General features: G+C 35.5%; 1 protein-coding gene across 3 annotated transcripts in view; it reads right to left on the reverse strand.

Moving 5' to 3' along the window:
• The window catches only part of LOC135219572 (polycystin-1-like protein 2), a 444330-nt gene that overhangs the window by 158472 nt on the left and 269138 nt on the right, over window positions 1-16720 (reverse strand). For all 3 annotated transcript variants that reach the window (XM_064256448.1, XM_064256449.1, XM_064256450.1), the window contains one exon: window positions 9044-9260. In XM_064256448.1, coding sequence (XP_064112518.1) covers window positions 9044-9260 — 217 coding nt within the window. The remainder of the gene's footprint in view (window positions 1-9043; window positions 9261-16720) is intronic.

The raw sequence follows: 16720 nt of genomic DNA on the forward strand, positions 1-16720 counted from the left end.
ATCAAAAAGACATATATTATTGTAGATTCACTTTTTCATTTTGTTGCCTCTTGTGATTATGAGTTTTCTTTGGATCATCATCATTATTAACATTTCCAATCACGTTTTCTTTTTACAAGGCTAAACATGAAATCAGTTTTTCCATCCTCTTGTAGCTAATGTATTTTCTACCCTAATTCCTATCCAGCCTAGGTCTTCATTTATGTCTATACTGAATGATTTTATGGCTCCTACTGGCCTTTATTTTGCTACTTTAATATCTAATACTTATTGCTTAGATGCTCCTCTTCATTCTCTTCAAATACCAAGACCATCTTAATCTTTGAACTTTTAATTTATTTTGGGTTATAAATACATGCACATTTCAGCAACATCCTGTCTTTTAATATAATCTTCCCAAGGCCTTTTGCGACTGCACACCCATACAAAGCAACTAGTACCTATAATGGAATACCTACATCAGTGTAAATATAAGCATTTTCTTTGTGAAAGTTACTGATTTGTTCTTAGAAATTACATTGCAATTATGCAAAAAAAGTCTCACTAATGCCTAAAAGATTTCAATATTAATAAAATTATATTCATTTTGATGTCCAGCTTGCCTCAAGAAAGAGTAAACTGGATTTAGGTCATTTGCTGGATTCTCTGGACTATAAAAGTAGTACCATAAACCTGAAGAGCATGCGTTGGTTTGTATTTAGCCCTTGCCCATTTTCATTTCCTCAATTTAATGAGTACCCTCAAGTTATTGCATCTTGTTCTGCAATCAAAGAGCTCCCCTTCACTTCCACAGTACAATTCTTGAGTCAACATCTAATTTACTATGATAAGTTCTGGTCAAAATTGCTTTGGAATAAACTAAGTTAATTAATTGGAAGGATAATTCAGTACAACTTCTATGATTAGTATCCCTTGGATATGCAACACATCCTGGGAATATCCTTTCATTTTACCAATTCTGTTGCTAGTCTTATTCACTGCAATTTAACTCCCTGCTTTGAAGTCAAAATGTTCCAAAGATAAAGGAAATGTTCTAACTCTTCTGATATATGGTCTTCCACCGCTGCATGGCACTCCTCCTCCATCTACTCCCTACCACTCTTAAATATTTAGGTTAGGCCAGGGGAAACATTTTTAATATAATACATGTATGCATCTAGTATGCCAAACTAAAGCTACAAAACTAATAATATATGTATACTTACTAAAAATCAATGTATGTATATTTACTAAAAATTAATGTATGCTTTGCAAAAAATGGTAAAGAAATGTTTAAAAGGATTTTATTAATCTCCAATTTTTTTTATTATAAAAACACTTGAAATAGAGTGAAAATTCCATAGCAACATCTTTATAAACATTTTAAAGCTATCATGATAACAAGCAAAATAGGTAAAAAACAAACACTGCTACAACTGCAACCGTCACTTTTCTCTCGGCCAATCAATATTATTTCTAAAACATACCTGTGATGAAAACATTATAGATATAAAAATTTCCAATAATCATAAAATATCACATATGAGTGGAATTCTGAATGCAGACTAGTCATGTGGTGGTAATATAGTGCAAACGCTAATGTTTTTAATTAAAAGAAAGCCTCTAAAGTGGTTCCAGTTTTAAATCATATTTTTCTCTTCTGTTAATATGCCAAATGTGATGAAGCAGTGGCATGCAACAAGAGCAAAGTGCCAACTCTTGCATCAGGTAATCATTTCAATTTTTTTACTAAGTAATATATTCTATTTTCATGAAAAGTAAAACATGACCGAGGGCTCAACACAGGCCAGTCACTGGCTGCATGTGGTCCATGGACCATGTTTGCCTAAGCAGGATTTAGGCCATCAAGAATCTCTTACTTCATATAACACCACCACCCTTTACTTTTTTTTTTTTTTTTTTTTTTTTTTAGCATCCACTAGGTCACTTTCCTGGCTATAATTTTTCCTTTGTTTCCATGTCATCATAAGCTTTGATAAGCATTTAAAGTGCCCCCCCCCCCCCAATTTTTTGCATTTCACATTTCCATGGTCCACTTTGTCACAGATTTTTGTGAAACACATTATTCACTTTTCCAAGGGGAACTTTCACTAATTGCAGATTTTTCTATGGACCATACTTCTAAAATTGTTGGGAAAATTATTACTGCATTTTTCACATTGTATTTGTGATTAAATACAGTCAAACCTCAGTTTGCATATGCCTCTCTTTTCGTACTTTTCGGTTTTCATAGACTTTTTTTCTACGAAATTTTGTCTCTGTTATCGTACGTTGCCTCGGTTTTCGTACACTCGGAAATGCTCCATCCGGGGCCACAAATCAAGTGCCAAAACAAAGCATCCCTTCTTCTTTCGTGTCCCATTCTGAGTTTGTGTTCGTTTTTTTGTGATTTTTTATTGAAGTGCAGCTGCTAAATAACCCATCATGGGACCAAAGAAAGCTCCAAGTGCTAGCCCTTGTGTAAAATAGGCGAGAATCACTATAGAATTTAAGAAAGAACTCGTAGCAAAGTGTTGGAGGAAGTTGCATGCCGATCTCAATGAGAAAATGCCTACAAGTGCTGCTGTTAGTGAATTTAAGGCCAGCAGAGACTGTTCTGAAAAATTCAAAAAATGAATGGGCATACATAATGTGCCTACTTCAGGGATTAAAGACATGTTTGCAAAGTGGAATGATATAAAAAAAAAAATTTGTGAAGAATTATCATCACAACAAAGAAGTTGGAATCCATGTCCCCAACATGTTAATGACAATGTCATGTTTAACTTTAGGCAAATTTTAAAGAAAAGCCAGAAACAAATGTCTCTGTTTGTTTGAGTAGTGTTTTTATGTTGCATGGAACCAGTGGTTATTCAGCAATGGGACCAACGGTTTTACATGACTTCTGAACCATGTCGAGTGAGTTTCTACCACCTGAAATACACATCTCTGACTTCTCAATGGTATGCCCGAGAATCAAACTCACGACCACCGAGGTTGTAGTCTAAGACCAAACTGACCACACAACTGAGGTCTCAGGATAGTCTTCTTGTGCAACAGGGGTCCATTAACTCTCCAGCTGGTCCTAGTGCCAGTAAACATACGCTGACAGTGTTCATGTATTCATTTCATTAATCATTTATATTTATTTCTCATTGTTTTCTGTATGTAAAACTGTGTTTATTCCCTATAAAATGCATTTTCTGTTAATATTTTTGGGGGTCTGGAATGCATGAATTGTATTTACATTATTCCTTATGGGAATTATTGTTTTGGTTTTTGTACATTTCGGTTTTCATGGGAGGTTCTGGAACGGATTATATACAAAAACTGAGGTTCCACTGTACTGATTTTTTATTATCAAAATGATTTACAGCATACTTTACTGTAGTTATGTATCTATTAAGCTTATTCCAGGTTGGGCCCCATGCTGAGGGTATTAAGATGCATTTGCAAAATTGCAGTAAAGATTTTTTATGATAAAGCATGTTGTACAATATTTAAAATATTCAATAATTATTCAAATTTTATTTTCCAGTAAAAGCAAACTGAAAAATAAACGTGAAAATACAGTGATACCTCGAGATACGAAAGGCTCAATTTACGAAATACTCGAGATATGAAAGCCAATGCGAAAAATTTAATGGCTCTATATACAAAAAGTTTTCAAAATACGAAAGGTTGCTGAAAGTCCAAGATTCGCCCGGATAACAATTTTGAAAATCGCGCCGCACGCTGCCATCTTAGTACTAGTAGACTCGCCACCATCCTCCTGTTCTCCCATTGGTTCCTGATGCTAGTCACCACCATGAGATCCTTCTCTCCTATTGGACAGCATCCCTCCCATCATGCATCTTAAATGTATGTGGTGGCGTGCCTACCACGGCCTCTTTGTATCAGCATCTTTACTGTACGCACGTGGCATTCGTTCGGTCCAACGATTTCGTTTAGTAACGTACATTTGTTAGTGATTTTGTTGCAGTATGTATTATCGTGTTGTGCAAAAACTTTATTGTGTAACTTATACGTAAATTACGTATAAGATAACGTAGTCATGGGTCCCAAGAAAGTTGAAATTCACGGAAAGAAGCGCATGCTCTCTTTGGAGACAAAGATGGAGATCATCAAGAAGTACGAAGCTGGTATGCGATTGAGTGTGATCGCAAAGGAATACGGCCGTAATCCGTCGACAATAGGCACCATCCTTAAACAGAAGGATGCCATCAAAGCAGCTACACCGTCGAAGGGCATCACTATTTTGTCCAGTAAGAGGACCCACGTGCACGACGAGATGGAACGGCTGCTCCTCGTCTGGATAAAAGACAAAGAAATCGCTGGCGATACGGTAATGGAGACGGCAATTGCCCACAAGGCCAGCACTATTTTCGGCGATTTGATTGCACAGGCGGAAGACGACGGAGGGGAAGGGACTTCAACGCCAACCCCAGAGTTCAAGGCTTCGCATGGCTGGTTCGAAAAATTCCGTAAATGGACTGGCATCCATTCGGTGGTACATCATGGGGAGGCAGCCAGCTCGGACACAAAAGCAGCTAAAGCATTTAAGAACACTTTCGACAAGATGATGACCAAGGAAGGCTACAGTTCTCAGAAGGTTTTCAACTGTGATGAGACTGGCCTTTTTTGGTAAAAATGCCTCGTCGGACGTACATCACGGAGGAAGAGAAGAAGCTACCCAGGCATAAGCCTATGAAAGACAGGCTTATGCTCTCACTTTGTTCCAACGCCAGTGGGAATTGTAAGGTGAAGCCCCTACTGGTGTATCATTCCGAGACTCCTCGAGCCTTCAAGGCCCACAAAGTGCTGAAGGAGAAGCTTCCAGTGATGTGGAGGGCTAATGCAAAAGCCTGGGTAACGAGGCTTTTGTTCACCAAGTGGGTAAATCTTTGTTTCAGCCCGACAGTGAAGAAATTTTTGGAAGAGAAGCGCCTCCCCCTGAAATGTCTGCTGGTGTTGGACAATGCCCCTCCCCACCCTCCTGGCCTCGAGGAAGATATCCTAGCGGAGTATTCCTTCGTTAAGATTCTTTTTCTTCCGCCCAACACCACCCCTCTCCTCCAGCCCATGGACCAGCAAGTGATAGCGAAATTTAAGAAGCTGTACACGAAACATCTTTTCAAGAGATGTTTCGACATCACCGATACCACAAACCTCACCTTGCGTCAATTTTGGAAGGAGCATTTCGACATCGTCATTTGTCTCCGACTCATTGACCAAGCTTGGCAGGAGGTTTCAAGGCGAACCTTGAATTCCTCGTGGAGGAAACTCTGGCCTGATGCCGTATCCCCCCAAGACTTCGAGGGATTCGAGGTGGGCGAAGCTGGTGCTGCAGAGTCCGAAACAGTTGGCAATCCCGATACTGTTTCCCAACCAGATCTTGACGAGATCGTTGCACTCGGCAAGTCCATGGGGCTGGTCGTCGGCGAGGACGACATCAACGACCTTTTCCAGGAGCACCAAGAGGAGCTTACGACGGATGACCTGAAGGAGTTGGAGGCCATGCAACATAATGTCGTTCAAGAGGAGTTCTCTAGCAGCGCCGAGGAAGAGGAGGAGGACCCTATGACAACTGCAGAAATTAAGGATGTTCTAGCCGCTTTTCATAAAGTGCAATCGTTTATCAAAAAAAGACACCCCGAAAAGGCTCACACAGGTCGTATGCTTGCGCAGTTCAATGACGTTTGCCTGAGTCGTTTCAGGAACATTGTGAAAAGTAGGCAGAAGCAATCTTCCTTGGATCGTTATTTTTTAAAGAGGCCTTCAGCATTAGCAGGAGTAAGCAAAAAGGAAGAACCAAGTGATAAAAAACAGAAAGTTGAAAGCAAAAAGGAAGAACCAAGTGATGAAAAAAGAAAGTTGAAAGCAAAAAGGAAGAACCAAGTGATAAACAGAACGTTGAAAGTGGTGATGAAGTTGAAATTCTTTAAAAAAAAAAAAAAAAAAAAAAAAAAAGCCTATGTAAAAGTAAAAAAAAGTAAAAATCAAAAAAAGAAAAAAAAACATTAATTTTTAGTTTTTTGTAAAGTTAAGTGTTACAGTTTTGTTAATGTGTTTCGTAAATTTTAGTTTTAGTTTTCCTTAAATTTTTTAGGTGTTTTCGTAAAGTTAAGTGTACGTAGCCTACGTACGTACGTTATCTGCCATTTGTCCTCCTCCTCCCCCTCCTCTGCCGCCACTTTTGGAGATAGCCTCACTCGAAAGGTAAGCTTCCACATTTTACGTACAGTATATTTCTTGTTACCATGTACACTAATATACACTTTATTTACAGGTTATTTTGCATTTTGTTATTAATTTAGGTACTGAATGGTCCAAATTGTTGTAGTATTTCATTGTTTACAGGTCCATTTAGCTTTATTATGAAATTTACTGGGGTGTTTTTGGAGGGCTTGGAACGGATTAGCCATTTTACATGTAAAATGTGGTCCAAGATACGAAAACCTCATGATACGAAGGGCGCCTCGGAACGAATTAATGTCGTATCTCAAGGTACTACTGTAATTAGCAAATATTTTAAATATTGTACAACATGCTTTATCATCAAAAATCTTTACTGCAATATCATTTCAAATGCATCTTACATTACCCTGAGAGAGAGAGAGAGACAGAATCATACATCTATTATGCTCAGTAAGGAGCCCAATCTGGAATGCGCTTAATAGATCTGTAAGTACATTGTAAGTACAATATGCTCTATTATTCAAAACAATTTACAGTAATATTTCAAATACATCTGACATTATCCTTAGAGAGAGAGAGAGAGAGAGAGAGAGAGAGAGAGAGAGAGAGAGAGAGAGAGAGAGAGAGAGAGCTTAATAGAACATTATAAGTACACTGTAAATTATTTTTATCATAAAAATCTGTATTCATACACGAACATATGAAAAAATACAGTAATTATTGAATAAAGTGTTGCTATAAAAAAGTGAATTAGTGATAATTTTAAATGTTTTTCAACTTCAATACTATGAGAGAAAATGGCTTATGTATAGAGCACAGCGTTAACTTGATTAGTTGTCAAACGTTCTGTAAGACAGATTTAATTTATTTGTATATACCTCGATTAGTTGTCAAACATTCTGTAAGACAGATTTAATTTATTTGTACATACCATTTTATAGATATTTTGCTGCTTACATTAATATTACTTTACAATGAGGAAATCCTTATTATAAGCATTTTAGGGGGAGAATAAACTTAAGAGTAACAGTTGTAAAAGGTACTAATCTAAAATGTTTCTGAAGTTTTGGGATCATGGTTTGGGATGTTATTTTGTTTTTAAATGATATTAAATTGTTTTCGTATTGTAATTTAATATATATATTTGTTTGAACTACCAAATTAAGCATTGAAATGTCAAAATAGACAGAAGCATTTTAGTTTATGGGGTACTGGGTATTTGGCAGTTATAAACCAGATATAAGCATTTTCAATGGCAGGTTCTGGAACCTATTCCCACGTAAAGGTGGGGGAGCACTATTCTTATTTTTTTCATCCTCTCCTCTGCATTCCATTCTTCATCTCTAAAACATTTTTACAATCTTTTTCTCTGTTGTTATCCGTAGGTTATCAACTTCCAGACCTAGCTTCCTTTGTTACCATAAAAACAACAAAGGTGCAAGTGTTGATTGATCTCTGGTGGAAATCAACATTTATCTTAAATCCTGATATAACTGCCAGTATTCAAGTCTTGATCTTCTGCAGTGGTAATGTAACACTGCTAGTTTACTGGAACTTACAAGTATCTTCTGTAAAGCCCATACAATTGTTTGTTTTAGTGATCGATCATAGGACTAGTAAACCACAAACAAGAGCATAATCTCCATCTTTTCAATAGCTACAACTGTGGTTATCTTATATGGACTGGTTCTGTTATAATCTCTGACATGAACCAAACCTCACTATTGATTCTTTTCACAAATTTTTACACTTTTCCTCCAGAACCTTTTCCAAATATCTCTAAGAATGCTCAAGCATACATAATAATGCACTTTATTTTCATTTTAGTTCTTATTCTCTCTGATCAAGTTTCCATAAATTTTGGTCAGTTCATCAATGAACAGTTTGTCAGCAAATGGCTTATTCATGATGGCCTCGGTGCTTTTCAAGCTTTCATTTTCCAAATGAATAACCTATACTATCTAAATATCACATTCTTTATTGGTCCCAGCAAAACCTTGACTTTACTTTATCAAAGCAAACCCTTAAATGAATAACACTAGGAGTAAAAATAAAATTAATAAATGATATTTAGAGTCAAGCTGGATTTTCACAGGAAATTATCTATAATTTACATGAAGTTATTTTTATGGGCTTCCACTGACTTCTAAAGCTGCAAGAAAAAATTAAAAGAACGTTCACAAAAAATCAACAACTCTCATTAAGCACTCCAAATGATGTGGAATAATCAGGAACACAGTGCAAATGTAAAGAACAGAGAAAATGAGAAAATCATCTTGTATTCAGAAGACTTAGAGCTTTCAATTATAAAATACAGGAAAAACCTTATGAAGAGATACTTTCACAATAGCCTATAAATCTATGGAGGAATGAGCGTTGCAATGTCATTATAAAAATTTGGCAATGTTTTCCCAATGATAAAATATAAATCATATGCATATTTCTTATTAAGCTAGCAATTTTATAATGTTAATAATTCTCGGTAGAATTCAATGTGAATATTAGTTTTATTGTATTTCATATATTTTTCTATAATACAATACAACTAATTTGATTGTACTTTGGAAAAATATAAATAATCTATAAGAAACAAATTAATTACTTAGAAGATATACTGTATGACCATGATTTATTACAAACACCCTACCAGAAACCTGTTTCTGCTTTTGAATATTTATAACTTTTCTTGCATTTCATGTTTTCAATGAGTTTGGATAAAATATAAAAAGGAGTGGAAACACTATATTAATTTTTGGTGAATGTAGGAAAATTTTGTAATATTCATAAACAATAATATGTTAAATCTGTATTACAATATCACAAAAATACAATCTAAAATACTGTATAATTATTGTTTTTTACTCACCGGTATAATCTCTACATATGTGTAGTCATCCCTCTGAAGAGGAAAGATTTTAGATGCATTTACCAACAGAAAATATCTCAACTCATAATAGCCATAGTCCAGGAAAACAGACGGAACAGTAAGCTGTGAGAAGTTCCATGAAGGTAGTATAGCTTGGATGTTAATATCCTTCACTGGGGCACCCATTAAATCTACTTGTGTGATTGTCCACCAACGTCTGGTAAATGGAAAAAATAATCAATAATTCTTGTACAGTATGGTATACATTTCTAAAATAACTTACAGAATACAGCATCAGCATAGCAATAATGAAAAAATTCAGACTTCAAATCTCTGCCAAGGGTTTGCACTCTACTCCTTCCCCTCACCTCAAGCTTTAGTTCTCTCACAAAATAGCTGCATTTCTGTCTATACCTTTCATAGGGGTAAAGACCAACCTTTGGTAAAAAATTACATTTATTATTTTGTTAATTGGTAATCTTTCTGAAGGGTGGAATTTTTCATCTTTCTGAAGTGTGAAATTACTATTATTATATTACTGTATTATTATTATTATTATTATTATTATTATTATTATTATTATTATTATTATTATTATTATTATTATTATTATTATTATTATTATTATCATCAAATTACTTAATAAACCCATCAGATAACTGTGAATTACCTGTCAAATAACTGTTGGTCTCTTGACAGCAGCAGTTTCTGCACACCGAGCCATGATGGCTCCATTGGTTGTTGTTACTTTACTTTCCAAGAATAATTTATGGATAATTCATGTTCTCTATCTACAACTGATTGATAGTAGAAAAAATGAACTTGAAGACAGAAATTGCACTAGTATGTACTAAGTTTGCATATAATCATTTTTTTATTTTCTATGTTTATCTTATTCTTACTGTACTGAATTTTTTTTTGCCTATTGAGATCATTCCATACAGGCATTAGCTTGAGTTACTGAGGAACAAATTAAGTCATCAGAAACCAGCACAATCCTGATATGTATATGTTAACGGGATATTAATCTCATTTTTATTTGGTAAATGTGGAAACCCGAGCGTCAGGCAAACCAACACACAATCTCTCTCTCTCTCTCTCTCTCTCTCTCTCCACCTCTTTCTCTCCATTCTGTCAGGTAATCAAAATGAGAGTCAAGTTATATAAAAAAAATAACTATTTATTTAACAATGGAAAGATAATAAATCAAGTCTCACAGACTAACTTAACTCAGTTAACCCCCCAACATTGAAATGTCTAAAACAGTAATTTGTCACACCAATTGTCTCTCCCATCTGGGACTCTCTGTCCCCCTAGGACTCGCGGTCCCCCCTTGCCAGAACACTCAATTCCCTCGCCAGAACCGTCTGTTTCAAAGACACGAGAAACACACTCGTTAGCACACATAAGTTTAAAGACAAATTTAAAGATTAAACATTCTTACAATGTGTAACAAGCCATTCCTTTTGGCTAAAGTAATTAAACATTCACCCATTGCAACCGGAATATCTCACTCACTGTTCAAAAAACACTTTGGCATCCGCCATCGTGGCTTTGCCTTCCTCCCTCGGATCTCTGTGCAAGTCTTCCCCATAGACCTGGTCAATGATACCATTATCAAAGGAAGAGGCGCTCACGCACATATGAATGCACACTTTGTTACTGGCTATAACCAGTTTCCCAAAGGCACTTTGAACAAGAGCCCATGAACTGACGAACATTGACTCGCCTAACTATGCAGTTTTCATATCACGCCACCCAGAAATCATTTATCAGCTTTTCTTGGGTCGTTGCTTCGGCTCTGTTCTCCACATTCCAAAAAGGTCACAGCGCATCACATTATGCTATTAAATATATCATTAATTATAATCCCTATCACATATATTTTTCATGAACAACTATTAGAGATGAAGGGCTTTACTTTTCATGTGAAACCTTTTAGACTCTCCCTCTTTTTGGAAGAAAAACTTTCAATGTTTCATTAATTAGCTATGAAACAAAACTAAGTAAAGTATTAGCTGTAGTAAATTCTCAATTTCTCAGACAAGATCTAGTTTACATAATATTAAAAATGGCTAAAAGCATGATGGAAAGGATGGGAAATTAAGGCATAAAACCACTTACTGCAATTACAAAAATGTTACGTAACTTACTTAACTTGTGATTTTAGTGCATAACCCATTTTCTCCTTATAAGCATAGTATTCTAAAAGACTTATTTAGCAAAACATAATGAATCCTGAAAATGAATTTGCTTTTTTCCTAGGTATGCAAACCAAGACCTTTTAATAAAGTATACTAGATATCTTCCATGCATAGATAAATGGGTGAATAAATGTAGTTACAAGGTTAGTGGATGGCTTCACACAGACTTTGTGGGATGGTAGAACTGGGATATCCATTAAAATTGCTCTGATTTGTATAGCTAAGAAAAATACAAATTACTTAGAAAAAACTATTTTCCTAAGAAAAAAAAAACATGCCACTTCCCACAGGGAGTGTTGTGTGAGTAGTCAGCATACCCTGACCATTACTAAGTAATGGAATTCCGAAAGCAAGAGAATCCCAGTGGCTAAAACACAATAACAGGTTGGGTTAAGCTTTACCTTGACACAATGTGAGGCATCCTAGACTAACTAGAGGTGTTGGGTTTTGAGTGTATAGTATGCAATTCAAATATATTTTAGTGCTACTTTCGATTTAGTAAATCATATGGCACTTACTTATAAACCTCAGAATCTTGGAGTGGGTGTACATATATATTTTAGGATTACTTCAAGATTTCCTTTCAGGTAGGCAGCAGCAAGTTGCTGTTGATGGGATCTTTAGCGAACCAGGACCTATTATTTCTGGAGTTCCACAGGCTAGTGTTCTTGGTTAACTATTATTTTTAGTGTATGCAAGTGATATAGTTGCTGGCTTGGAATACAAGATTGTTCAGCAGTCCCCAGTTTACAACAGGGGTTCCGTCCCAAGCAGCACGGTGTAAGCCGAAAATCACCGTAACCCCGAAGCATCAATGGCACTTTAAGTGCTGTAAATCCGGGTTACACTGCCGTAAATCCACTTACAGTGCCGAAAAATTAGGGTTAAGGGTGCTACGAACCTAGCAACCTAAGTCCAGAATGACGTAACCTGAACCCAACATAGCCCAGGGACTGCCTGTATGCCTATGGTGCATCACTTATAGGTATATTCATGTCTCTATTTATGAAAAATGAAGTTGTCCTTTGTTTCAATTGTGACATTGAGCAGATTAATGAATAGTTTTGTCAGTGGGGTATAAGACTGAACTCCAGTAAAATGAAACACTTTTGATTAGTAGATCTCATGGATTTTCCATCCCACCCTCCCCTTCAGGTGGATGGGACTTTGCTGAATGAGTGAAGCTCTAAATATTCTTGGTGTAAATTTTAACTTACTTCTTGCTTTTGAGATACATCTAATGAGAGCATCAGCAAATGTGCACAGAATTAGGTATTTATACACAAGGGTTCATATATTTATAAAGCATCAGCAAATGTTGCACAGAATTAGGTATTATACACAAGGCTCCATATATTTGTAAAGCAAACATATTTATAAAGCAAATGTCGCATGGAATTAGGTATTATACACAAGGCTTCATATATTTAAAGTGATAAAATAAATGCAACCTGTTTTAGGTCATTTGTTTTCCTGTGTGGATGTCTACCTCCGCCAAAGATTTAACAGTAATAAAAGTGGCTCTTCACCTGATGTGTGACAGGCATCATTTATATTTTCTGTGGCTATCTTAGAGCAAATAAGGGATACACTGGTATATATTCTTCCTTCTTGAAAGTTGGGACCATTTCTAAGTGCCGGTCATAATGGTGCAACCCTCATTTCATCGTAACTGTCAGTTCTTGTAGTACAACATTATTTGTACCCTGCCCTAATTGTTTCTAATGAATTATCTGCTATAGATTTACCAATTTTGGTTTTTGTGGTTGGTTTGAACATTTTAACAATTACGTATAGTAAACAACTTCAGGAGCCACAGTTGTCAGCTAAGAGCTTGCTCAGCAAACACTGAGAATATCCAGGTTGTACACAAAAAGTAAAAGCATACATGTAGTGAATGACCATTCGAGTGTGAGATTAAGTTTATCTATTTCTATTTAATTTATTTCTATTATTTCATTTATTTCAATTTATTCCTCTTATACTGCTTATTTCAATCATTATACTATTTACTTTTTGTAAGAAAAGTATATTGACTTTATATTCTTACAAAATTACACATGAAAATAAAATCATGTGACAATTACTGCATTGGATATTTATTAAAATTTTGTTATTGTATCTCCAGTTTTTGTTTATTTAATCATCCATTCATCTACTCATTCTTCTAAACCAAGCAACATATTTGATAAGGAAAGGGGGGAGAGAAGGCATAATCATTGATGGGTGTGAGCCACAAAATTGCCTGAAGCCTTGAAAATACATGGCCTTGAAAGGAACGTAAGAAAAAGAAATTCCATATGTATGTAGTACATGCCTAACACCATTGTCAAAACATCAGCCCTCTTTATATTTGTGTACTAAATGGTACAGGTAAAATTGGTGCACTGCAGTACCTGCTTGATTATCCATACACATTTTCTAAACATTTGACATTATCCGCATATAACCACACCCCAGGTTCCAAAGATATTTATATATATGTATAATATATGTATATATATATATATATATATTATATATATATATATATATATATATATATATATATATATATATATATTCATCACCATCGTTGCATGCATATTAGTAGATGAAATGTTTTTGTGACAAAACTACCCCATTAAAATTTACTTGCAACAAAATTACCACATTTGTTTCAAATTTCATATTAAGACAAACGTATATTAACTATACATTGCCAATAAAATACAAATTCTTGAGTACCTTGAGGTATGGCCATGAAATTTGACATAATAATAGATAAAAGGTCTGGACCTCCTACTGTTGAAAGGAGGCAAACTCACCCCCCCCCCCCCCCTCACACACACCACACAAAAATACATACACAGACACACCTAAGCAGAATCGAAGAAGTATAAGATTTGTATTTTTGTTTTTGTGAAGTGATTATGTTTATTCTTTTCTAATAGGAAAACACTTCCTCTCTCCCTTATTTTCCCCTCACCTTCCCATTCCCCTCCTCCCTTTCTCTCTTACCCTCCCCTCCCCTACCCTTATCCCATCCTCCTGACCCTTCCCTCCCCTCTCACCCTCCCATCCCCCTCCCTTTCACCTCCTTCCAAATCCCTTACCTATCCCCTCCCCTCCACCTCCCTTTCGCCATTCTCCCTCCTCTACCTGTAGACTATAATTCAAAGTTTTAATGGACCTACTCATTATTTGTTATTTCTAAGTTTTTACTGGGCGGAGCCGGGTTGGTCAGTTATATATATATACTATATATATATATATATATATATATATATATATATATATATATATACTATATGTATATTATATATATAAATATAGTTAGTATATATATATATATATATATATATATATATATATATATATATATATATATATATATATATATATATAACTGACCAACCCGGCTACGCCCAGTAAAACTTAGAAATAACAAATAATGAGTAGGTCCATTAAAACTTTTCCTTCAAAAACTGTAGAACCTCCTGTGCTGGTACTTTTGTGAATAAGGAATCCACATGAAGGTTTAAAAGTGTTATGTGGTGAAGTGGTATCTGCTTCTTTAAATTTGTGACAAAAATCTTCTGAATGTTTAATGTGATTGGGAGAAAACTGCCTAAGAAAGGGGAGGGGAGACCAGCTAAACATTTATGAATTTTATAATTGAAAGCTCTGACACATGAGATGATGGGTCTACATGGAAGATTATCTTTGTGAGTTTTGGAAGGCCATAAAAGTAAGGTAGTTTTGGGTTGATGACTAAATTTATACAATTACTCAATGCTCTTTTTTTCTTGGCCAATTAATCTTACTTTCCTAAACTAAATTTTTTTTGATGTTTTAATAATTACACACGACAGATTACAAATTTACCATATACAGAAAACCAACATTTTCATTTTCATACATTCACTACTTTAGTTATCATGACATTTCTATCAAGAGAGGCATAGTCAGCAAATCTATTTTTGAGAGTCTTACGAATTTATTGACCATATTTCCTGGAAAAGGAATTTAAACTAATTTGTAAGCAGCTTTCATCTTAAAGGTACCCTGGCCATGTAACTGAAAAAGCGATTCATAAAGCAAATGTCAATTTTTACTGACCCTCTCAAGATAAGACCAGAGAGTCACCCAACAATAAAATAAAAATCTCACACCTGGACAGGATTAAGACGGTGACACAGACTCTCAGAAAATCTAAACTTTCTGCATTTATCTACCAAAAATACCTTAGTCAAATCCCTGATTAACGTCCAACAAAATCCAATCTCCAAAGACACACGAGTATACAAAATCCCATGCCTCGACTTGACCAATCTTATATTGGTTTTATAGGAAAGTCACTATCCCAGAGATTATATAAATTTTCATAATAAAATTTATTATTTGGATACGTACCTACTGTTAAAGTTAGCTATATCTCCACGCCGATTAAGCGAGTCCTCATTCAAACAAAAAATCGAATGGTTTCTCGGATGACTGTCTAGTTTACCTATTCCCCACTAGGTGTGTTTCGAATGTTTTAGCTCATCAGAATTCTCCTTGACAGCCCACTAAGTTGTGGGGAGGCTGGGTGGGTCTACTTTAACAGTATGTATGTATCGAAATATTAAATTTTATTATGTAAATTTATATTATTTGAGATGAATCTTACCTACTGTTAAAGTTAGCTGATTCCCACATTAAAAAGTGGATGATGGGTAGCGCAGCTAGACAAAAATCCGCTCAGCCATTCTAGCTAAAGGTTTCTTGCATGAAACCCAAAACACTCTCACCTGATCTGGAATCGCTGGTGGATTTTACTACCACCAGAAGTTGGATTCCATTCAGGGAGCTAGGCCCTCATACATATGCAGCAAAGAGCAGCCTTGCAGAAAAAACTGCTTTGATTCGGCCAGAATGAAACAAGCGGTATGAAGGACCCCTGTCCCTGGGTCCAAAAGCCCCATAAAACGACAGTCACTTAAAATAAATACCTTTACAATATAAAGGTACGCTCCTATACAAAATTTGTAGCTTCACGCTCCCCAAAACATTAAAATGCGGGATTTAAACAATAGAGCCTAAAGAATTGCTCTTTTTTCAGTTCAAGAAAAGACTGCCCACTACTAGTAGTGGAGTAAGGGCTTTACTGTATCCAAACACAATTCTGTATACATAAGGTAGTGAGCGGGAAAAACCGAATTGTGCTTCTACTGTGCCACATCAATCCTATTCTGGAGCGACAAATTGATTTAACACTAAATGAAGTTACAACTGCTGCTCACATTATGAATGTTTACCTTCAATAAAGGTGGAAAATATGGAGCTAGTTCTCACCCACTAGCCTATTCAATTAGTGACAGAGAACCTCGTGTTCCTTGACAAAGACGTTATAAGTTTATAAAAATCACAACACCAAAGGTTAACTTTGCCTCTTCCAGGCTTAACCTTCACAAATACATTCTAGGTTTTCTAAAACCACAAAACAAAAAGT

The sequence above is a fragment of the Macrobrachium nipponense genome, chromosome 1 (assembly GCF_015104395.2).
Source record: "Macrobrachium nipponense isolate FS-2020 chromosome 1, ASM1510439v2, whole genome shotgun sequence".
Lineage (NCBI taxonomy): Eukaryota > Metazoa > Arthropoda > Malacostraca > Decapoda > Palaemonidae > Macrobrachium > Macrobrachium nipponense.